General features: G+C 35.3%; 1 protein-coding gene across 1 annotated transcript in view; it reads right to left on the reverse strand.

Moving 5' to 3' along the window:
- The window catches only part of SKAP1 (src kinase associated phosphoprotein 1), a 280,023-nt gene that overhangs the window by 242,944 nt on the left and 11,917 nt on the right, over positions 1–25,162 (reverse strand). Inside the window, exon 2 of the mRNA XM_055328928.1 lies at positions 10,214–10,319. Coding sequence (XP_055184903.1) covers positions 10,214–10,319 — 106 coding nt within the window. The remainder of the gene's footprint in view (positions 1–10,213; positions 10,320–25,162) is intronic.

Below are 25,162 nucleotides of genomic sequence, written 5' to 3' on the forward strand. Positions count from 1 at the left end.
TGGGATTTTACATTTCTAACAAGTTTCCAGGTGATGCTGACACTGCTGGTCCCTAGGCCACATTTGGAGTATCAAGGAGCTAAAGACTAGCAAAAGATACCTTGCTTTACCTTTTCTATTTACACTGACCTATAAAGCTCTGAGAATCTTTCCTCTTTCCCTTGCTAATTCTCCTATCCATGCATTTTTTTCTAATAAAAAGATGGGAAGGGGGTAGAAAGCCTCCCAAAGGGCTTTTTCTCCCAAGCAACTATTAGCTACACACACTGCTTTCGTGAACATGTCAAACATCTATCTCATGTGATTAAATACTTCTGTGGAACCTCTAATATTTCAAACAGGGCACCTAGATATTCAGTAAAAAAATAAGAGACTGGGAACAGCAATTAATTCTAGTTATGCCATATGGCAGTATAGAACACTGGATGGAACCTGAAAACTCAATTTCACAAGAGCCTTACTTATTCCGAATTTTAATCACTGTAGGATCAGCAAACATATGCCTACCAACCTGCTCCATTTACACAAAATTCTAAAGAATAATCACACTGCACACTCAAAAATGATTGGTTTTTCCCACACGGACTTAAAATTTCCCTCCTATCGGATTCTCTAAATAAAGTATCTGCTGACAGCTCCAGTTAATCTCCCTGTAAAATAAAATCTTCAAACAGCTCTTCTTTTAGTGAATAGAATCACTGGCTTTTCATTTCATCATCAGCTCACAATTTTGCACAAGTATAATTATTTCTGGCTCTGGATTCCCCAGTCCTGAGGTTGTTCAGGTGCTGGCTCCCCATCCCTGTGGACTCCCTCCATCATGCCTGTCACTACTGAGATACCTATTCCACCATATTCTCTCCGTTTTACCTCTCTCCAGAATGGAGACATTATCATTTTCAACACATACTCCATCCCCTGTCCTCTTAGAGCTAAGATACTTTCATCTCCTGTACATCTAATAATTTCAAGATAAGGACAGAAAAATCAGTTCTTGTTCTGTGAACTTTTGTCTCCAGTGCTTGAGAGACTATCCTAATATCCCCTGAACATGTTTTAGTGATAACATTTACTGCACTAGGGCCAAAATGATTTTCTGCCACTTTCAATTCTAGTTCAATGAAAGAATAAGAGCTTTGTTTCTAACCTCTGTCATTTTTAATACCATAAAGTGATTTTAAAAATGTAAAATTGAGTTCCATTTCCTACTGGACTACCAATCTCATATTAGCTTTCCTTTTATCAAATTTATGAGAAAAGTCAGAAATTGCCTTTCCTTAAAAAAAATAAAAATTTCAGGATCTCCTGGGCAGAATGTTTGAATTGAATTTCAGCACTCCATAATTGCTGGCCTAGAAGTTTTAAAGAAGTATAAAAAGTTAGCTACTTATGTCAGGAATAACAAACTGGAGGATCATCCTTTAGTTCACTTAAAATAACAAAAATAATAAGGTTATTCCTAGAAAATCACCATCCTTAAAAACCCCAATTATGTTTATTACATTTCCAAATTGAAGAAGTGTATGGTTTTCTTAAACCACAGTGAATGAAATCCATGGCTTCTGAAATGCAAAGTCAAACAAAAAATATTTTCATAACATTGTATTATGAAAATTTTCTAATATGCATAAATATTGAAAGAACCCCATATATACCTACAACCTAGCCTCTATGATTCACATTTTGTTATATTTGCTCTGTCACATATCCATCCATGCATCTACCCACTCATCCATTCATCTACCCATCTATCTTTTTTGATGCATTTCAAAATAAATTAGTATACATTAGACATTAGTATACTCCTCCATTCATTAGTATACTCCTCCATTTTAGTATGCATGTATAATTGACTAAACTTCAGTATTTGTTAGTTCTTTTTTATTTTTATTTTTTTTAAATTTATTTATGATAGTCATACAGAGAGAGAGAGAGAGGCAGAGACATAGGCAGAGGGAGAAGCAGGCTCCATGCACCGGGAGCCTGACGTGGGATTCGATCCCGGGTCTCCGGGATCGCGCCTTGGGCCAAAGGCAGGCGCCAAACCGCTGCGCCACCCAGGGATCCCTATAGTTCTTTTTTAAAAAAAAGATTTTATTCATTTATTCATGAGAGACACACAGAGAGAGAAAGGCAGAGACACAGGCAGAGGGAGAAGTAGGCTCCATGCAGGGAGCCCGATGCGGGACTTGATTCCGGGACTCCAGGATCACGTCCCGGGCCAAGGCAGGTGCTAAACCGCTGAGCCACCCAGGGATCCCCAGTTACAGTTCTTTTAAACCAATAATCTTCTGAAAAATGACAATTCATCTTTTGTAATGGCTTAGCTAAGTGAACTAAGCAACCAATTACAAATTCTAAGTTCTAAATCCTAATCTTTTATTAATTCTATCACTTTGAGTAATTTCTTATATTCCAGGTCTCTCACCAACAAAGGTACAAGGGCACTTGATAGACATGGTAAAAGGTATTAGTTACCAAATTGCAAAATGGATCTTGTGGTTACGGCAGGATTCGCAAATGAGAGAGACACTCACTTATATTAACTTAGAGAAATAGCTAACTGGAGATTATGTGGACACAGAGCCTTCTGTAAATTATCATGAGAACCTCAACAAGGCTCACAAACTCAAGACAGAGCTTGAGTTTGAGAATTAAATAATAATGCATCTTATATAAGCCACATTGTATCTATGATACAACAATCTGAAGCTGGACTTTTGAAGCCTAGGTCACTCCAGGAACATTTGGCAATGAAGTACTAGCATTAAACTGTAGTTTTCTTGGCTTTGCAAAGCTGTAGTACTACTGATTTGTAAACTCTCTAATAATTGACTACAGTAAGAACTGCCACAGGGAGAGCTGCCCCATCCTTTATGAGTTGTTTGTTCCCCTACACTGATCTTCCTTTTTTTTTTTTTTTTCTTTCAGAGGATTGGCCCTGGAAGGGGCATCCTTTGAAGCCTGAAGAATCAAAGCTATTGCAAAGCACTGCTGAGAGTTTTGAAAGAAATATGAAGAAACTACATTGGACCTGGGGCGATAGGCTGAGATCTTCCCAAACAGGTCAGCAGTTGGTCTGTAAAATATTCCCATTGCCAAGGAGGCGGTGACATCTTGTGTAAATCAAAAACTAAAACCCTAAGATATCTCATTTCCATTTTAAATGCATGGGGGTTAAATATGGATATCCAGCACTCTAGAAGTTCCTGTGGGACTGATTTTATCCCCCATCTTCTCTGAGCCCTTTGCTGAGCGTGATAAGTAGGACCGCATTTCATTATCAACCCTGCTAGCACTGCACTTCGGGGAGACTAGATGAGGCTACACAGTGGGGGAGAAGATCCGGCTTCCAAAGAAGAAATGATTCACATGGTGCGATTATAAAAACCCACTTTAGGCCCAACTCATTTTCAACAGAATTGTGAAATAAAATAAAATCCCAAAGAAATGAAATTTCCTGCATCATTTTCCAAATTAAAAAAAAAAATCATAGCAACACCATAAAAGATATCAGAGGTTTCAAACTTTGGTTGGTAATGTTTGCATTTTGTAACATTTAGAAAAAAAAAATTCCAAACAACATGTTGGAGAGGGCAACTTCAAAAAAAAAAAACCAAAAACCATAAGATCATTGTGAGGGGAATCTTCAATTGAATCAGTCAGCATTACAGAAATAACATCAGAACAAAGAGCTTGGCTCCTGACAGCTGACCTAGTGCTCTTATATTTCTCTCCCCGTTGCTCTAGTTTCACAAAGTGGATACAGGGTGGATCTATATCCAAAATAAGAGAAAGCAAGCAAATCAAAGAAAACCACAATAAGGAAGGCCCCACACCACAAGGTCCCTGGAAATAAAATATTGAATACTGAGAGGCAATTTTTTTATGGGGTTTCTATAAGTAGAGGAAATAGTGCAGTGCTGGAATAAAAGACTAGCTCCAGATAAAATGAAATTTAAAATCAAGGCCAAAGCAATGGTGGTAAAATGAAGGCAGTGATTTCATACAAATGATCTTTTCACACAAGGTATGAATTAAGACCCTCTATTTATAGACAAATAGACAAGCTTCCTGTATTAAAATTTTGACACAGGATTTTCTGAGACCTTTCAGGACAAATCCATACTGAGTAGATAATAGGAATGTGCCCAAGTGATAGCAATGGCTGTAATTCTATCAGGAGTAAAGCAAATTTCAGCAACCTAAGTCTATGGCTAAAGAGTATGCTCAGCTTACTATTCTAGTAGTTAGTCCAACCTGAAGGGTACAAGCTCATCACTTGCCTGCTTCCTAGGTCCCATTTCAAAATTTCTTTTGCTCTTGATAGACTATCTTTTCTGTTTAAAGAGATCAGTACTCAGAATTTTTAATAAAAACTTTTGAAAGGAAAACATTTATTTATCCATGCTTTTTTCATGCTTAAAAAAACCTACCTATTACTTAGCATGAAAAAATATTAAAATATTATTATATATCAGAATTACTTATATAAAATATTTATTTTATAGGATGCCCAAAAGGAAAAGCTTCTTGCCGATGAATATCACCACAATAATCTAGTGTAAAAGAAAAAAAAATGATCAATTTAATCTTGGATCTGGTACCAATCCCAAGATAGCCTCACAAGTGAAAGAATATATGGGATAATCATCATCATAACATTAAAAGGCGAATTATACATTTCAAGGCTGCTTGGGAGGAACAGAAGCCTGCTAGGAAACATCACATAATAAGATGACCCGTCCTTCCAGGTTAAGCCAAGAGTCCAGAAATGGGTAATATCATATCAGTCTTAGGCACCTGGGTGTCCCAGTCAGTTAAGCATCTGCTTTCAGGTCAGGTCATGATTTCAGGGTTCTGGGATTGAGTCCCACATCAGGCTCCCTGCTCAATGAGGAGCCTGCTTCTCTTTCTATCTCTCTCTGCCCCTCCTCCTGCTTGTGTTCTCTCTCTCTCAAATAAATAAAAAATCTTTAAAAATCTGCAGAGCATTTCAGGCTCAAAGGAACAATAAATAGAACCCCTCATTGCCAGATAAGTATATCCTCAAAAATCTTTTAACACAGTTGAAAAATCTCAACAAACATTCACTGAATAACAGAATACTAGTACAGGAATTTGGTATATAAGATTAGTTGATAGTTGGGATCCCTGGGTGGTGCAGCGGTTTAGCGCCTGCCTTTGGCCCAGGGCACGATCCTGGAGACCTGGGATCGAATCCCATGTCGGGCTCCCAGTGCATGGAGCCTGCTTCTCCCTCTGCCTATGTCTCTGCCTCTCTTTCTCTCTCTCTGTGTGACTATCATAAATTAAAAAAAAAAAAAAAGATTAGTTGATAGCTCTGAATTTGTTGCAGGACTGTTTTCTTTCTTGGTTTGATAATGGGAAGCAGGAATAGGATTGGGAAAGGAAGAAATGAATTATTAGCCTTCAAAATGTGGTGAAATTATTGCTACAACTTTTGAGCCTTTTCAGAGCTATTGAAACTTAGATAGATTGTACAAATATCTCCTCCTCTTTCTTTTTCTGAGCTGGCACTGAAACTCCAGTGTAAATAGCAAAATCAAGCATCAGAAAGATGTTACAAGCAAATAACTAAACTTGCAAATAACACAAACGTATTAATAGTACATTATATTTAGCTCTCTTTTTTTCAAAAGATTTTATTTATTTATTCATGAGAGACACAGAGAGAGGCAGAGACATAGGCAGAGGGAGAAACAGGCTCCATGCAGGAAGCCTGATGTGGGACTCGATCCCTGAATTTGGATCACGCCCTGAGCCAAAGGCAGACGCTCAACTGCTGAGCCACCCAGGGGTCCCTATTTTAGTTCTCTTTAAGCATGCTTCATGTGAATGTGTTTTCTTTTGGGGTGTTTAAGCTCAATTACTAGCACTTATGAAAAGTCAAATCTTCTATGTAATTATTGGTAATGATATTTACAGTATACTATTTTGAAATTTTTATTCCCAAAGCCTGTTATCCGACTCTTTGTCTCTCTTCCTATACTACAAAGACATCTGGTGATACATTCTATTTTTTAAAAGATTTATTTATGTATTTACTTATTTATTTGAGAGGGAGAGATGGAGAAAAAGAATCTCAAGTAGACTCCCCACTGAGAGCAGAGCCTGACACGTGGCTCAGTCTCATAACTCTGAGATCAGGACCTAAGTCGAAATCAAGAGTGAAACACTCAACTGACTGAGCCACCCAGGTGTTCCTGATGATACATTTTTAAGTTAAACCCTGCTTTAAAGTTAAATCCATGTTAATCTGAAAAGAAAAACATGAAGTTCCCAAAGAAAACTGAATTGTTTTTATATTTATATTAATGTATCATGTGTCACGTGGAGCTACACACTAGCCACCCACAATGAGACAAGTTCAAGATACTCTTTCAGTCTGTACATTAAACGTCCTGAGTTTTGTGGGTTTTGTGCCATAGTCCTGTTACAGAAAGCTATTTCTTGATTTCTTTCCCTTTCAACGTGCTATAAATCTACCTGTCTCTTTTTGGAACTCCTTTAAGTTTCACAGAAGGAAATAATACTCCAAGTTTGTTTCCATTGGCTCTGGCCTTCACTTCCAACAGTGAGCATAAATGACTAGTTGTTCCAAAACAGGCCATCAAGAAAGAATATATCCTTACCACAGTAATAAAAATATTCCATTTTCTTCATTCCCTCCCCCACTATTCTTGCTGTCAGATGGCCTCCCCTGAATAAAACTTTTAAGGAATGCTCGACTGTTTCTGCAAATGCATGAGACCGCCATCAAGTGTCTAAGTGCAGCTTCTGTCTGCTTCATTCCAGGTGTCCCACATCTGGCGCTGATCCTGCAGTGACCACCATAATAAAACAGGAGGAGCCTGTGCCTGGCTTTCATCCTAATCATTCTCTAAAGAGCTCAATGAAAACTTGGACTCAGAATGTGAAAGCTGTTAGATTTTAGGGAGAAGGTTTAAATGAGGCAGTTGGAAGAAGAACAATGAATATTATAGCTCAGGACATGGAATACTACAAAAGGCTTCACTTCCAGAATCACAGGAATTACCATTTTTTAAGATTTTGTTTTACATGGAATATATTATCCTTCATTGGTAAGGATAAAAAACCTAGTATGCAGACAGAGCTACAGATAATGATTTTTATTTGTTTGTTTTTAAGTCTGGGAGGAAAGAGAACAGCTAAACTACTTGTGCTGAAAAATAGATGAGCACTTGGAGGACATCCATGACTCTTGACACAACTCTCATTTCCTGGGGCTGGTCATGCTAGACAACAGAAAGGTGGCAAATAGCACATTATAATAGTTGTGCTGGAGTCAGACACTTTGACTTCTGGCAATTCCATAGCTGTGGCAAACACCACTGAATTCTGAGTCACCATAAAAATTAGGGCCAACTCTCTAGAGTTGACCAAGAATCAGAGGCAGTGGTATTTTCACTACTCTCTACTCTTTTCATTCTCAAGCAGCTCAACTTGAGGAAAGAATTAGAGGAACTGAAGCAAGAAAACAACAAAGATAGAGTGGAAAGTTGCGTGTATGTGTGTAAAGGGGATATATGTGTATGTGTGTGTATACAGAGTAGTATTTATATCTATCAAGTGGCCTTCTCAGATTATCCTGCTTGAGATTTCTTACCCACCTTCAAGTAAGTTCTGAAGTGTCAAACCATAATTATAGATAGGTTCCTATACCCCAAAATGTACCAAACCTTAAAATATCATCACTTTAATATGCCTAAAGATACAATCCTTTAAACAACTTTCAGTGATTCTTTCCATGTTACATGGCAATTTGCCACACACATTTAATTCTCAAGTTTGATGATTTCTTTTCACACCTAGCTTTTTGGCATGAGATACAATGCCACAAAACAAGAGTAAATGTGGCTGATATTGAACAAGCTTTCAGTATCAATACATATAGTCTATAATGTTGACCAGCCATAAACAGGACTATAGAAGCAATATGATGACTGAAGAAGAGCATTTAATAAAACAAGCGTTACATTACCAGAAGATTGAATGGGTGGATGTAAGGCAATTTCAAACAGCTTGCCAAAGTAAACTCTCATTTTTCCATTTTCTGGTACAGTATCTAATTTCTGGCTCCTCATTTCCTGCATGATCTGATAATTATGAAATTCTAAATAAAGTGTCATCTTTCTTGCAACAAATCAATGAACAGAAAGCTCCCATCAGATGTTTCCTAAAGCTCCTGCTGATTATTTCCTGAATGTCTATCCCACAAACCACACAGCAAGTTCTTTGAGAACAAGGAACCTTCTCCATCCCATAACAAATACAGCTTCTGTGTGTGTGCATAGACGTGTGCATGTGAATTTAAAAAGAGCACTAAGCTAACGAGGGCACTTGATGGGATGAGCACTGGGTGTTATAGTGTATGTTGGCAAATTGAATTTAAATTTTAAAAACGGAGGGGCACCTGGGTGGTTCAGTGATTGAGCATCTTGCCTTCAGCTCAGGGTGTGATCCTGGGGTTCTAGGATCAAGTCCCATTTCAGGCTCCCCTATGGGGAGCCTGCTTCTCCCTATGCCTATGTCTCTGCCTCTCTCTCTGTGTCTCTCATAAATAAATAAATAAATAAATAAATAAATAAATAAATAAATATTTTTTAAATGTTTAAAGGGAATACATTTAAAAATAAAAAGTAAAAAGAGGACTAATAAGTAATATGCAATTGGTAACAATGAGTTGCCACAAAATCACCATTTATTACCAATATAAGATTGAGATTTAGCCCTTTCCAAACGCTGTGGTACAAATATGGGAAAAGAGAATTCCTCTTCATTGTATCTTTGTCCATACAGGTGCATAACATTTATTCTTGCATTCCTTATCACAAATTTATATCAATAGCATCATCATTACACAATTATAGTTTGGGCTTCCCTTTCTCTGTCATACAGTTTGAAACAATACCACCTCTATTCCTCAGGCAATCCTTATAATAATCCTATAATGCAAAGTCCAGCTTGTGAAAATAAAAAAATTCTATGGGTTACTAACTAAGCCTTCAGATACACAGGTAAATCTAAATTTATCTACTAATAAAGTAACATTATGGAGAAGTTTGTTTTAAACACTCTTCCAGCATACCAAAAATTATAGATATTCTCATGTTTGCAGAAAGCTCCCATCTTCTGCATTCTGTTTGTTTCAATTATTCAGGGCAACCCAGGCTGATAATTACACAGTCCCCAGTTGCTGAGTAAAAGTGATGCTTAATTAGCCAGCAGGAAAGATCGATTAAGATCCAGCAGGGCATCTTGTGAGGTTCTCTCACATTTCTGGAGGGAATAGATTCTGGCTGTGCCCTTCCAAAGGATAAAACTCCCTGCTTCTAAGGAGTTTCAGTGAGGTTTCTAAGGTAGATGCTAAGATCAGTCAGGCACACAAATTGAATCCTAGTCATAACCCTACAGATGTTCTCTCTTCTCTAAGAGTACTTAGTTCAAACATTCTGAACCACATTGCCATCAGGTTGAGAAAGCTTAAAATAATACTAAACGTATCCCCAATTCTCGTTCAGTTACCATATTTCAAGCAAAAGATGGCAGGAAATATATTGTAAAAGAAAATTTTTATTTTTGTCTACCGCAGGCAAGTATATGTATCTGCCAGATGCTCACATTCTAAAAGGCACAAATTAAGTCAGGACCTTTTATTTTAAAAAGTCAATGAACATGATACTCCACACCAGTCTAAGAGTAAAGCATTCCAATATGGTCAAAGAATCAACTGGATAAGTCTGGTTTAAGTTTTCTTTTAGGGAAGGAGATGTAGAAGTAAAATCAGGACCAAAAATTATAACAAAAATTAATTATCTCTAACTCCCTAAGATCTTTCTTAGTAACTTGGACAAGCATAAGTGTTTAGCTTTTCACATATTTTGCAAAAGTATTCAATAAAGATAAACATAACAATCTAAAGCTAAAAGTAGATTCATTATCTTAAGATACATTATTATGAAAACATTTTTATTTTGGTAAACTAGTCGCCACTAACCATGCTTGCCTATCTCCAATTCAACTCAGTAAATACTTATTAAACCTCTGTCGAGTATAAAGAACTATAGTAAATATGTTCTACCTTGTTAATTTATATACTATGAAAGCAGATTTTACTGACTATGAATTGTTTCAAAGCTAATGAGAAATGAAATCAGTTTATACAAACCTAGTTTTGATTTGCTGGAAGCCTCGTAGAATATGGTCTCTGTGGTCCCTTGCAGTAGTACTGAGGTTCTCATTCCTCAAACCTTCTGCCAAGAACTCCTCAGCATCTAAAAGAAAAAGAAATCTGGTCAACAGGAAAGTATTAGGAGATAAATAGGAAAATCTGAAGAATTTAAAAATGAGTATTATCTTCTCTTTAAAAACTTTAAAGTTTCAGGGCATCTGGATGGCTCAGTGGTTGATTATCTGCCTTGGGCTCGAGTGGTGATCCTAGGGTCCTGGGATCCTGTGCCATGTCAGGCTCCCCACAGGGAGCCTTCCTTTCCCTCTACCTATGTCTCTACCTCTGTCTCTGTGCCTCTCATGAAAAAAAAAATCTTAAAAAAATTTTTTTTAAGTTTCAAAGCAATATGAATGTACTTAATACCACAAAACTGTATACTTACTAATGGTTAAAACAGTAAATCTTATGTCATGTATATTTTACCTGAATAAAAAATACATAAAACTTTAGGTATAACTATAAGTGATGCCTTCTGATAATCCAAGACCTTGCTATAAACTTGGAATGCCAATGCATATATATATGTATGTGTATATATATATATATACATACATATATATATTAATCACAAAAGTACTATTTTTCTAAACCATTTTAAAGAAACATTGAAATATTAATTATCTCTGATGCCAGAGGATGGACTGTCAATTTCATAAACCTATAAATATTACAAATCAGTCATAGAAGGTCACAGGCCAACACAAGCAAGAAAGAAACCCTAGTAATAGAGCTGAAATAAAAAATAGAGCTGAACTACAAAACCAGGAACAAAAAGGGCAGGCATTCAAAGAAGAAAAATTAATTAGCAAATGCATCATCAATGAAAATGACAATGCAACCAAGTGAATGAACTCACATGGAAAAGAAAAATGTATCCAAGAGAAGGAAACTGCAATTAATGTGAACATACATTATAAAATAGGGACATGATAGAAATATATAATATGAAACAAATCATGTTATGTTGAAAGAAATGAGGGGCATCTAGATATTTTCAAAGACAAAGTACATTGATAATGATCACAATTGCCCAAAATACCAGCTACATACTTTATTATGCAAAAAAGGGTTATCATCCCTAAAAAGTATATAAATAACACAGTTAAAATATCCCACCTCCAAAACAGTGCCTACAGTATAAAAATGTCATATATGCTATCAAATCATAATGTTATGAATTTATACAGTTGGGTTACATAAGCATGCTTAAATTTTTGTTTTACATTCATACTATTCAATAACATCAAAACAACAAAAAAAAATCCTAGATAGCCATCACTAGTACTTTTGGTGAAGTATAAAGTTCTGGAAATTGAAAATCTCACAGAGGAACACCATCAACTTCTAAGGCTTGCATCATGTCTATTGCATATGTCGTTTAATGGGTTCCTTTAAAGTCCTCTGAAGTGTAAAGAATGAGGAAATGGAAAGTTGAATTAAAAGATAAAAATAAATGTCACCTAAAATTCAGTGAATGCAATACACCTATTAATAAAAGACAAGGACCATATGATCATCTCAGTAGAAGCAGAAAAAGCATTTGACAAAATTCAAGATAAAAAAATACCCAGTAAACTCGGAATAGAAGGAAAATTACTAGGCCTGATAAAGAGCAGCTTCAAGAAAGCCCCACAGCTAACATTATACATAATGGCCAAAGACTGGTGCTTTCCCTTAGTTCCTAAAGATCAGAAACAATATAAGGATGTTTGCTGGGACGCCTGGGTGGCTCAGTGGTTGAGTGTCTGCCTTCGGCTTAGGGCATGATCCTGGGGTCCTGGGATCAAGTCCCACATTGGGCTCCCTGCATGGAACTTGCTTCTCCCTCTGCCTGTGTCTCTGCCTCTCTCTTTCTGTGTCTCTCATGAGTAAATAAGTAAAATCTTAAAAAAAAAAAAAAAAAAAAAAAGGATGTTTGCTCTCACCATGAACATTCAACATTATGCTGGTGCTAGCCAGGGCAATTGCACAAGAAAATGAAGGATTAAGGACGCCTGGGTGGCTCAGTTGGTTGAATGTCTGCCTTCAGCACAGGTCACTATCCCAGAGTCCTGGACTGAGCCTCCCTGCTCAGCAGTAACTCTGCCTCTCTCTCTCCATCCACCTCTTCCCCACTCATGCTCTCTCTCTTTCTCAAATAAATGAATAATTAAATAAAATCTTTTTAAAAATTAAAAAAATAGTCCAGATTAGAAAGGAAGAAGTGAAACTATCTCTACTTGCACATTGCATGATCTTGTATATAACAAAACCCACTAAAAACTACTAGAATAAACAAATTCAGTAAGCTTGCAAGATACAAGATTAATATACAAAAGCAACTGTCTTTCTATAGAGTAGCAATGAACAACCCAAAAATGAAATTAGAAAAATTCCACTTAAGATAGCATAAAACAGAATTAAATACTTAGAAATAAATTTAACAGAAGCAGTGCAAGACTTAAACTCTGAAAATTGCAAAAAAAAATTGTTGGAAGAAATTAAAGATCTAAATAAATGGAAAGACATCCCTGTTCATAGATGAAAAGACATTATTGTTAAGATGGCAATATTCCTCAAATTGATCTAAAGATTTAATGCAATCCCAATAAAAATCTCAGTTGACTTTTTTGCAAAAACTGACTAATCCTAAAATTCATTTGAAAAGTCAAGGGGAAAAAAAAAAAAAAAGAAAAGTCAAGGGACCCAGAATAGCCAGAACAACTTTGAAAAAAAAAAGAACTTTGGAAGATTCACTTTTTTTAAAAGATTTTATTTATTTGAGAGAGAGAGAGAACGTGTGGGTGAGAGAGAGAGAGAGAGAGCACAAACAGGGGAGGGGAGAAGGGAGCTCAGGGAGGGACAGAGGGAGAGGGAGAAGCAGGTTCCTTGCTGAGCAAGGATGCTGGGCTCAATTCCAGGACTTTGCAATCATGACTTGAGCTGAAGGCAGATGCTTAACTGACTGAGTCACCCAAACACCCCAGAATTCATATTTTCTGATTTCAAAACTTACTACAAAGTTACAGTAATCAAGACAATACAGTACCAACAAAGAGATAGACACATAAATCAAAGGAATAAAATTGAAACTTCAGACATAGTCCTTCACATTTATAATCAATAGATTTTTGACAAGGATGTCAAGACAATTCAATAGAAAAAAAAAACATTTTTTCAACAAATGGTGCTGGAACTACTGAATATCCACATGCAAAAAAACTGAAGTTGGATCCCTACCTCACACATACAAAATTTCATGCAAAATGGATGAAAGACCTAAATGTAAAATGTGAAACTATAAAATTCTTAGAAAGGCACAAGCATAAATCCTTGTGACCTTGGATTAGGTAATATTTCCAAAATTAGGTAAGTGTCTTAGATGTGATGCCAAAAGAACATGCAATAAAGGAAAAATAAATTGGACATCAAAAAATTAAAAACTATTGTGCTTCAAAGGATGTCATCAAGAAAGTGAAAAGAACCCACAGGAGAAAATTTTTGCAAATCATATAGCTGATAAGAGACTTATCTATAGAATATATAAAGAACTCTTACAACTCAATAATAAAAAGACAAACAATTCAATTTTAAAATGAGTAAAGGATCTGAACAGACATTTACCCAAGGAAGATATACAAATGGTCAATACGCACATGAAAACATGCTCAACATCAACTGTCATCAGGGAAATGCAAATCAAAACCACAATGAGATGCCACTTCACACTCACTAGGATGCTACAGCCAAAAATATGGATAAAAATGAATGTTGTCAAAGATATAGAAAAATTGGGACCCTCATATTTTACTGGCAGGAATCTAAAATGCTGCTTTGTTAAATAGTCTTGTAGTTCCTCAAAAGGCTAAACAGAGAGTTACCATATGACCCAGTAATTTCACTACTAGATATACGCCCAAGAGAAATGAAAACAAATGTTCATAGCAGCATTATTCCTAATAGCCTGTATGTTCTTTCCCACTTGGGAAAGAACCCAAATGTCCATAAACTGATGAATGAATAAATAAAATGTGATAGATCTATACAGTGGAATATTATTCACCAATAGAAAGAAAATGAAATGTTGATACATGCTACAATGTAGGTGAATCTCTGAAATTGTCATGGTAAGTGAGAGAAACTAGTCACAAGGACCACATATTATATAAACGAATTTATATGAAATATACAGAATAGGCAACTCTATAGAAACATAAAGTTAGATTAGTGGATGCCTACAGCTGCAGGAGGGAGGAAGATTGGGGAGTGAAGACTAAGGGTTCAAGTTTTCTTTTGGGATGATGAAAATGTTCTAAAATTTATTGTGATAATTGCCATTGGATTGTACACTTAAAGGGTAGGTTGCATGTTATATGAACTGTATCTCAATGAAGCTACTAAAAAAGAAAGAAGAAAGAAAAGAAAGAAAGAAAGAAAGAAAGAAAGAAAGAAAGAAAGAGAAAGAACAACACCTGTGTATACCTTTCTGAACTTTCAAAATTGAAGAAAAATGAAAACATCCCTCAAGGACTCAGACAAAAAAAAATAAGTTGCCTACAAAACAACAGAGTCAAAATGGCCTCTCCACAAAATAAGCATCAGAAAATGAAAGTTTTATAGCTTTAAAGGAAAAATTTTAGGTCTAAGAATAAAATAAAACCAGAACTTAATATTATTTTTTTAAAGATTTTATTTATTTATTCATGAGAGACACAGAGAGAGAGAGGCAGAGATACAGGCAGAGGGAGAAGCAGGCTCCATGCAAGGAGCCTGATGTGGGACCTGATCCCGGGACTCCAGGAGCATGCCCTGGGCTGAAGGCAGGCGCTAAACTGCTGAGCCACCCAAGGATCCCCCAGAACTCAATATTAAAAAGAGTAAACAAACCTTTCACATCTGAACATTGAAAATACACTCCTACATTGTCATGGGTCAGAGAGGAAATGCAAAACTGCAATTACAACATACTGAGAAAATAGCCTGAATAAAAAATTATAAGATATAACCAGTATTGTCCTGACCAATTCATAGACTTAAATATTTCTAGTATTAAATAAGAAAAAAAGCATCAAACTCAAGAAATCAGAAAAGAGCAATAAAGCAAGCCTGTGGAAAATAGGAAGAAGGAAACAATAAAGATAAAAGCAGAATTAATAAATCAGAACAGTGCTCTGTGGAGTCACAACCCTCTGATAAGAAAGAGAAAGAGCAGAGGCAGGTCAATTGAGAGGGACTCTGGGAAGCTCCCTCTGTCCCCTTTGCCTTAATAACAAGCACTTGGCTTTCATCTCTTTATACATTATGATTTCACAGAAGAATTTAATTTTGAAAAGGGTTCCATTGCAAAACACCTTGGGCAGCCCGGGTGGCTCAGGGGTTTAGCGCCGCCTTCAGCCCAAGGTCTGATTCTGGAGACCCGGGATGGAGTCCCGCATTGGGCTCCCTGCATGGAGCCTGCTTCTCCCTTTGCCTGTGTCTGTCTGTGCCTTTCTTTCTCTGTAAGTATAAATACTCTCATGAATAAATAAATTAAATCTTAAAAAAAAAAACCACTGACCTTAGAAACAGTGAAAAAATGTATAAATGCTAAATAAGTGTTTAACAGCTGGAAATTTTCAGAGGTGAGTGGGAAATCCAGTAAATTGATAAAGCATTTGCATATGTAATCAAGGAAAAGGGAAAGAAAGCACAAATATACAGAAATGAAGCAGAATAAAAGGAAGCAACAACAAATACAGTACTCTTAATAAGATAATGGAATATTTCATAAAGTTGGTGAGATTTCAAGTTATTTTAATTTTCTTCTTTGTGCTTTTATATAATGTGTTTTATGATATTGGTTATCATTTTTCCCCTTTGAAAGTAATTTTCAAAAATAAGGGCCTATGTAAGTAAACAAAATAAAATGCCATGTAAATAAATTTGAAAACCACAGTGAAACAATTTCTGAGAAAAACATAGATTTCTAAAACTGAATTGAGAAATGGAAAACCTGAATCCTGAACAGGCTAATAACCAGGGAAAAAGAAGAAAATTTTGTCAAATTGTTAAAAAAAATAAAAGTTCAGATTCATATAGTTATATAAATGTCATTCAAACCTTTAAGTAATCAATCATTCTCATTCAACATAAACTATCCCAGTGCAAAGAAGAGAAAGCTTCTTTAATCATTTATTAAAAGTCATCATAACTCCAGTTCTAAAACAGCATAAAAAAGAATCACTTTAAAGTTAATATAGATATAAAAACCCTAAATAAAGTACTAGTAAGTCAAACGTAGCAGTACATTAAAATAATAATATAAAGTATATCCTTGGAATATAAAGATGTTTGAATATTATTGATGTATTGTGTTTTTTATTTATTAGTTTAAAAAAGAGATCTATACAAGCAGGTTGATAAATGGCAAAAACCTCACCTGATGATATTTATCATCTATTTGTGACAGAACTGTATTAAATAGAAATAAAAAAAATACCTTCTTAACCTAAGAGAGATATATATCCCATTTATGCCTGAAAAACTAAAGTCATTATCATTAAAGAACAAGATTGGTTTGCCAACTACTCCCACTATTAATTAATATTGTTCGGGAGGTTCTAGACAAAAAGAAGCCCAAGAAAGAAGAAAACTGTCATTATGTGTAGATATTATAACCAAATATATACAAGTTTAAAACTATGAACTTAAGAAAAAAAAAAAAAACTATGAACTTAAGGGATGCCTGGGTGGTTAGGCAGTTGAGCATCTGCCTTTGGCCCAGGGCATGATCCTGGGATCCAGGATCAAGTCCCGCATCAGGCTCCTTACAGGGAGCCTTCGTCTCCCTCAGCCTACGTCTCTGCCTCTTTCTCTGTTTCTCATGAATAAATAAATAAAATCTTAAAAAAACAACAACTATGAATTTGAAAGCTTTTAGAAATTGTAAGAATTATAATAGCCAGAAGGAAAATATTTTTAAAAATCTATAGCTTTTTGAGTAATAATAGAATAATTTGTGTTGGACTAACTTTCAAACAGGTAAGAATTATCAACAAAATATTTAAAAACAATAATTTTAAGGCACCAAACAGCCAAAAGCAGGCAGAAATTGGCAGGAATTTGATCCCTGAAAGAAAGGAACTGTAAAAAAAAAAAGAAAGAAAGAAAGGAACTGTAGAATAAGACTTGCATTTTTACAGCTTTTTATCTAAGGGTACACCCAGACCATGTGGGGTATGGAGTAGCTGAGGAGTACTCTGAGACAAAACTTAGTGGAATGTGGGACAACATCAAAGGTCATTACTTACATGTATTTGTTGTCCCAGAAGAAGGGCAGAAAGACAATGGGGAAAAAAAGAAGAAAGAAAGAAGAAGAAAGAAGAAAGAAAGAAAGAAAGAAGAAAGAAGAAAGAAAGAAAAAGAAAAGAAGAGAGATAATAGCAAAAAATTTCCCAAGTTTGGTAAAAAAAAATATTAATCTACATATTCAAGAAGCTCTGTGGATGTCAAATAGGATAAATACAAAGAAAACTAAACATAGGCTCATTATAATCATACTGCTGAAAACCAAAGATAAAGAAAAAAATTTCAAGGAAGGCAGAGAAAATGACTTATTACATATAGGAGAATAGGATAGGAATAAGAGTGACTTTTCATCAAAAATAATGGAGGCCAGAGGATACTTTATTTATTTATTTATAAAGATTTTATTTATTTATTCATGAGACAGAGAGAGAGAGAGAGAGAAGCAGAGACACAGGCAGAGGGAGAAGCAGGCTCCATGCAGGGAGCCAGATGCGGGACTCAATCCCAGGACTCCAGGATCACACCCAGGGCTGAAGGCAGGCGCCAAACCGCTGAACCACCCAGGGATCCCCAATACTTTAAAGTGCTGAAAAGAAAAAGAAAAAGAAAAAACAACTCTGTCAACCCAGAATTCTATATCCAGTGGCAATAGTCATCAAAATGTGAAGGCAAAAAATAAAGACATCTTTCAGATAATGAAAAATGGAAAAAAAAAATTTTGCTAGGAAACTGCACTGGAAGAAATCCAAAGGAAATTCATTGAGCTGAAGGGCACAGGTACCAGTGGAAAACTCAGATCAACAGGAGCACCAAAATGTTAAGTATTTGGGTAAATATAAAAAATTATCATTTTTTTCTCTTCCTTTTAATTTTTTCAAAAGATAGCTGGCAATTTAAAGCACAGATAAATACTGCATTTTGCAGTTTATAACATATGTACATGTAAAATACATAACAACAATAGAATAGAGGATGAGGAGGTGGGTAACTGAAACCCATTTAGTGGTACAATACTAACTCTAAGTAGACTGATAAGTTTTGGATATTGTAATTACTGAAGCAAACCTAATAAAATAAAATATAGAGGTATAGTTTTTAAAAAACAGAGAAATTAAAATGGAATACTTAAAAGCATTTGATATATCTTTAACAAGGCAAGTGTAACTAAAAATTGTGACTAAAAAATAAACAGTAGACCCTAGGAAAGCCTGGGTGGCTCAGCGGTTGAGCATCTGCCTTTGGCACAGGTCATGATCTTGGAGTTCTGGGATCGAGTCCTGCATGGGGCTCCCCACAAGGCACCTGCTTCTCCCTCTGCCTGTGTCTCTGCCTCTCTCTGTATCTCTCATGAATAAATAAATAAAATCTTAAAAAAATAAATGGTAGACCCTAAATCCATTCATAACAATAGTTATATTAGATATAAATGAACTAAACACTCCAATTAAAAGGCAGAGAATGTTTGGGGCACCTGGGGGGTTCAGTTAGTTAAGCATCCAAATCTTGATCTCAGCTCAGGTCTTTTTTTTTTTTTTATTGGAGTTCAATTTGCCAACATGATCTCAGGGTCTTGAGTTCAAGCCCTGCATTGGCTCCACACTGGGCATGGAGCCTACTTTTTTTTTTTTTTTGTAAGTAGAGAATGCTTAACTGAATAAAAATGCAATAATGTGCTGTCTACAAGAAATATACTTCAAATACAAAGACACAGATGGCTGAAAATAAAAGGATGGAAGTGACATAGAAGCAAACAGCAAGCATAAGGACAGCTATATTAATGTCAGACAAAATAGCTTCAAGATAGGGAGTATTACCAGAGATAAAGAGGGATATTTCATTATGATAAAAGGGATAAGTCATAAGGAAGATATAATCATAGATGTATATGCACACAATAATAAGAACTATAAAATACTTGAAGCAAACTCCTACAGGACTAAAGTGAGGAAAAGACATGTCTACAATCATAGTTGGAGATTTTACCACCTTCTCTCAGAAACTAAAAGAACAGCTAGACAGGGCAGCACTGGTGGCACAGGGGTTTAGCGCCACCTGCAACCCAGGGCGTGATCCTGGAGACCCTGGATCGAGTCCCACGTCAGGCTCTTTGTATGATGTCTGCTTCTCCCTCTGCCTGTGTCTCTGCCTCTCTCTCTCTCTGTCTCTATAAATAAATAAAATCTTTAAAAAAAAAAGAACAGCTAGACAAATAATCACTAAGGAGATAGAGAACCTGAACAACACTATCAATCACTTTGACCTAATTGACAGCCATAGAATGATATATCCAACAACTTCAGAATATACATTTTTTAAATGTGCAAGGAATGTTCATCAAAATATACCTTATTCTGGGCCATCAAATAAGTCTTAACAAATGCCAAAAGTCTAAAACCTTACAGAATATGTTTCTTGACTACAAAATCATTAAGTTGGAAATTAGTAACAATGGGATATCTAAAAAGCCTCAAGAATTTGAAATAGCATAAAGCAAAGAAGAAATAGCCTTATTTGAATAAACTAAATATTTCAAATGGGATGACTATAAAATACAACAAATCTAAATTTATAGGATTTATAGATTCCTGTGCTTCAGGGAAATGTATAGCTTTAAATGTTCTGTTAGAGAAGAAGGAAGTTTTAAAATTAGTGATCTAAGTTTTCACCTTAAGAAACTAGAAAAATAAAAGTACATTAAATCCCAAATAGAAAAAAGAAAATAATAAAGATAAGGACAGAAATCAATTTAGAAAGAAGAATAAACATTGGTTGGTTCTTTTTAAAGACCAATAAATTTGATGAACCCCTAGCAGGTTTATCAAGATCCATCAAAGGAAAAAAAGGAAATACAAATTACCAATATCAGGAATAAAGAAGGGATATTTACAAAAATCTCAAAGAAGTTAAAAGAATAATAGGGGAATATTATCAACATCTTTTTGCCAATAAATTTGACAACTTATATTAAACTGACAAACTCCTTGAAAAACACAATTTACCAAAAAGTATACAAGATGGAATACAAAATCCAAATAGCCTTGTATCTATAAAAGAAATTGAATACATAGTTTTAAAACACCTTTTCAGAAAAAAAAGTCAGGCCCAGATGATTTCACAAGTGAATGCTATCAAATATTTAAGGTAGAAATAACACCAATCTTACACAAACTCTTACAGAAAATAGAATAGGGTGGACACTTTCCAGTTTGTTTTATGAACCAGCAAACTCTGATACCAAAGTTCGTAAAGACATTAAGAGAAGAAAATTACAGATCAGTATATAATGCATTCGCCCTTCAATTCAGAAGATAATGCTATTCACATAGTGAATGTGATCTGAACACACTACTCACCATTGAAGAGGAAAGAATTTAAAAGGTCCCTCATATATCACCTCCCTCATTTAACCAAGCTTATCTGATGGGTTTTCTGTTAACTGATCAACTTCTTTAAAACAAAATTTTTCTAAAATATAAATGTCATATCACACCACCTCAGGAAACAATGGGCTCCCTATGACATAGGGAGGTAGATACTAATGTCCCAATTTCTAAATGAGAAAACAAAGGTTAAAAAAACTTGCTCCCAGGTTACACACCTAGCAAGTGGCTCAGCTGCGATATGAACCTAAGCAGTCTGGCTCCACAGTCTGAGCTCTTAAACACTACTCTGTGCTGCTCTTCCCAATATATTAATGTAGTAACATAATTATAGAAAAATAAATTGACACATCCATATTTGAATACCATGCAAGCATTAAAGTATTCAGATAGATTGAGAGAGGAAAAAAAAGAAATTTCTCAGATTTAAGAAACATATTTTACCTTTCCATTTAATAAAAAAGGTATTGCTGGGGCACCTGGGTGGCTCAGTTGTTTAAGCACTGCCTCTTGATTTCAGCTCAGGTCATGATATCAGGGTCATGGGATTGAGACCCCAGTGGGGCTCCATGGTCAGCAGGGCATGGGCTTGGGATTCTCTCTCTCTGTCTCCACCTGCATTCTTTCCCTCTATTGCTCAAAAATAAATAAATAAAATCTTAAAAATTAAAAAGTACTGCTTCTCACTGTAGAAAATTTGGAAGATACAGAACTTGTATCTTGCAATTACCTGCAAGATACAGAACTTGTATCTTGCAATTACCTGCAATCCACCATTCTTGCCAATTTTATTCTCTGCTAACATGACCTTTTTATCTTCATTTACAAAAATAAGAGCTCAAATGTTCTGATGTTTTTACATTCAACATTGGTTATTGGCCATATTATAGAGCCATATAATGAAATATTGTATAACCATATAATGAAATATTGTATAACCATATAATAAAATATTGTATAACCATTTTAGCATAATATTCATCATGAAATTAAGGAATTCAGAAAATAAAATAAATCATCTTGATATTATATAAGATCAACTATATAGCATTTTGTACTTTTACCCTCCTTACTATATTCTTATAAGTAAAATATCCTATGTAATTATATCTGTATAAACTAAAATTGTTAAAAGAACATCAACAGGATATAATTATCCCCCAATGACATCATTAAGAAAACCTTGATATTTTTATTTTGAGTTTACTTTTTAAGTTTCACCTCAAATTATTTTTTGAAAGGCTTCCTTTCCATGCTTTAGGAATTCACATTTTAAGTACCCATTCCTTCATGTGAAAGTATCATCTACTCAGGAATAAAATACATAAAGACAACCTCTGCTGTCTGTCTCATCTATTTTTAAAAATCAGATCTAAATTTATACCCATATCTTATTAGATGAACAAGCGTAAAACAAGAAAAATATAAGTAAGTTATAAGCAGGGGCTATAAGAGGGGTTACATATCCAGTATTATACACACTTGCCTACTCATTTTATGAAGCCATCATAACCTTGACATCACAACTGGATAAAGATATTAAGGAAAGAAAATTATAGCTCAATATATAATACATTTGTCTTTCAATTTAGAAGATGCTGCTGCTTATAGTGATTGTGACCTGAAGGTGCCTGAGCAACCGGCTCAGAAACCATCACTCACCACTGAATAGGAAAGAGATTTTAAAAGGCCACTCAACATATCACCTTCCATATTTAACCAAGCTCACCAAGCTATCTGTAGGTCTTCTATTAAGCAATCAACCTTTTACAAACAAGAACTCTTCTATAAACATCACATCCTGCCACAATAGGATGCCTTTGGCTCCTGCAATTGCAAAACCCAGCATGAAAAACACCACTGTGTAAGAACATTCCTGAGGTACCTCTGACACCACAGCTCTCACTATATATAATACTCGATGTTACAGGGTCTGCACATCATTACCTTCAGCTGGTAAGTAAGCAATATGAACCATATGGTGTAAATGTCTTCACATCAAAGAGAAAAGACAAAATCAGAAACATACCATCAACAATGCCACTTTTTCCTAAATGTCTTCATCCTTCAACAAATATTTTTTGAGTACTTAATACTAGGTACTGAAAAAAGTGAGTAAGATAGATCTAAACTCTATTGTAAGATTTACAATTTACAATCTAGCAAAGATTTTAGACGTAAATAGGCTATTAAAATGAATTGTGAGTTTTAATAAGAAAAGTAAGAGAGGCACAGGCCCATGGTAAGGCACCTTGTCTAGGGAGGAAAGTAAATCAGAGAACACTCTTAGAGAACTGACCTTTTACCTGAAATTCCCAAATTAGCAGGCCAAGTATATATGTTGTGGGTAAGGGCAATGTGGAGTTGGTGGAAGTAGGAAAGAATGGCATAAACATGGGTACATCATTTGCAAAGGTCCTGAGGTGATAGATCTCAGTTCAGTTAGAGAGACTGAAAGAATTTCAACTTAGATGGCAGAATACAAAGGTTAGAGGTGAGAGGGATAGTGGTAAAAGATTACTTCAGAAGGTAGCTTTGTAGCAATATACAGTATTTGCACTAAAAGAAATATACGATGATTTTAAGTCCCATATTTAAAAAGATAAACTCAGCTCTGGCAAAGATACATCTTTTTATAACTCAGAGCTGCCCTAAAACACTGATTCCCTCAACTTTCAGGCAGCTTACATCTATGCCAACAAGTCAAGAGTAGGAAAAGAAAACAGAAGGGAACAGAGGGTATGCAGAACACTGTAGACATAAAATGATTATTGCACCCATGGGAAGGACTGCTACAGGATCTAAGGCCAGCTAAAAAGATTCTTGGCAGAATGAACCCCAAACCACTAGGTTTTCTAGACAGGTGAAAAGTTCCTGACATTCTCCCAAATATTTGGCCTTGTTCATTTACAAGGTTACTCTTTTGTTTGTTTGGAAGACAATGATATCCTTTGGGTCACATTTTTTACTACTAAGATATCTGGGTATTTTTTACATTAAATTAAATATCACAACTATTCCCTTTAAGTTACATATTCTTATTTTACAGAAGAAACCAGCCTGGTTGCTAGTCCAACTTCTAGAAGTCTCTTTGACAGCTTCTGGTAGAAATGAACAAAAACTCCTGATTCCCCGTCACAGGTACACTGAAGACATCAGATCATTTGGATTTCTGCAGTCACTCTTAAATGTCTTGCTAAAATTAAACCCCTACATTTCAGTGTTTCATTTTTTCTAACTCAATAATGGAAGCCTTCATGGAAATCTTGTATATTTTCATACCAATTAAATAAAAGTAACTTAGTGGGGAAAAATGATTTTCAGCTTGTTTAAAACTTATTTTAAACTTGGTAATACTTTTTTGATCTGGGATTTTATAATCCTTAAGGCATATATATTTTTTGCCCTTTGTTAAGAGCTAAGTTTATTGGCAAGTCTAACATCATACCCACCAGCTTTGTTATGACTTGCAGGAAGTTGTCAGCAAACAACAGAGAAACTATCAGCATGTTCTGGTTGTGGTTTGGTTCAACCTTCTGATTGTTTCTGCCCCATGTCCCAAGAAGTGTGTGATGTTGATATTTTTAATTCTCCTTCTACCTCCTATGAGAAAAATGACATAACCTGTATACTCACAGCATAGAACAAAACAAAAACCAGAAACTAAAACACAGAGAGTACTTTAGATTAAGTTTTAAATAGTGGCCAAACTAAAATTCTAGGATTAACACATTTGCAATCTTCATTTGAGTGTCTAAAAACTTATCCTACAGAAATATCTGCCCATGTGCACAAAGATGCACATTATAAATATGTTCTCTACAGCACTGTGGAAATATAAAAAAAATATTTTTACTTAAATAGTTAAATAAATTTTGAAACACCATGCAGCAATTTATATATATATACATGGATAGATGGATTCAAATGGAAAAGTATACAACACTACTATGTTTTAAAAAATTAAGTAGTGGGGGATCCCTGGGTGGCTCAGCGGTTTAGTGCCTGCCTTCGGCCCGGGGCGTGTGATTCTGGAGTCCCAGGATCTAGTCCCACATGGGGTTCCTTGCGGGGAGCCTGCTTCTCCCTCTGCCTGTGTGTCTCTGCCTCTCTCTCTGTGTGTCTCTCATAAATGAATAAATAAAATATATTTTTAAAAAATCAAATAGCCTATATATTTCTATGTTATGCAAACATTCCACAATAAAAATGTATCCATGAGAACTCTCATACACTGCTG

The sequence above is a fragment of the Nyctereutes procyonoides genome, unplaced genomic scaffold, assembly GCF_905146905.1.
Source record: "Nyctereutes procyonoides isolate TBG_1078 unplaced genomic scaffold, NYPRO_anot_genome, whole genome shotgun sequence".
NCBI lineage: Eukaryota > Metazoa > Chordata > Mammalia > Carnivora > Canidae > Nyctereutes > Nyctereutes procyonoides.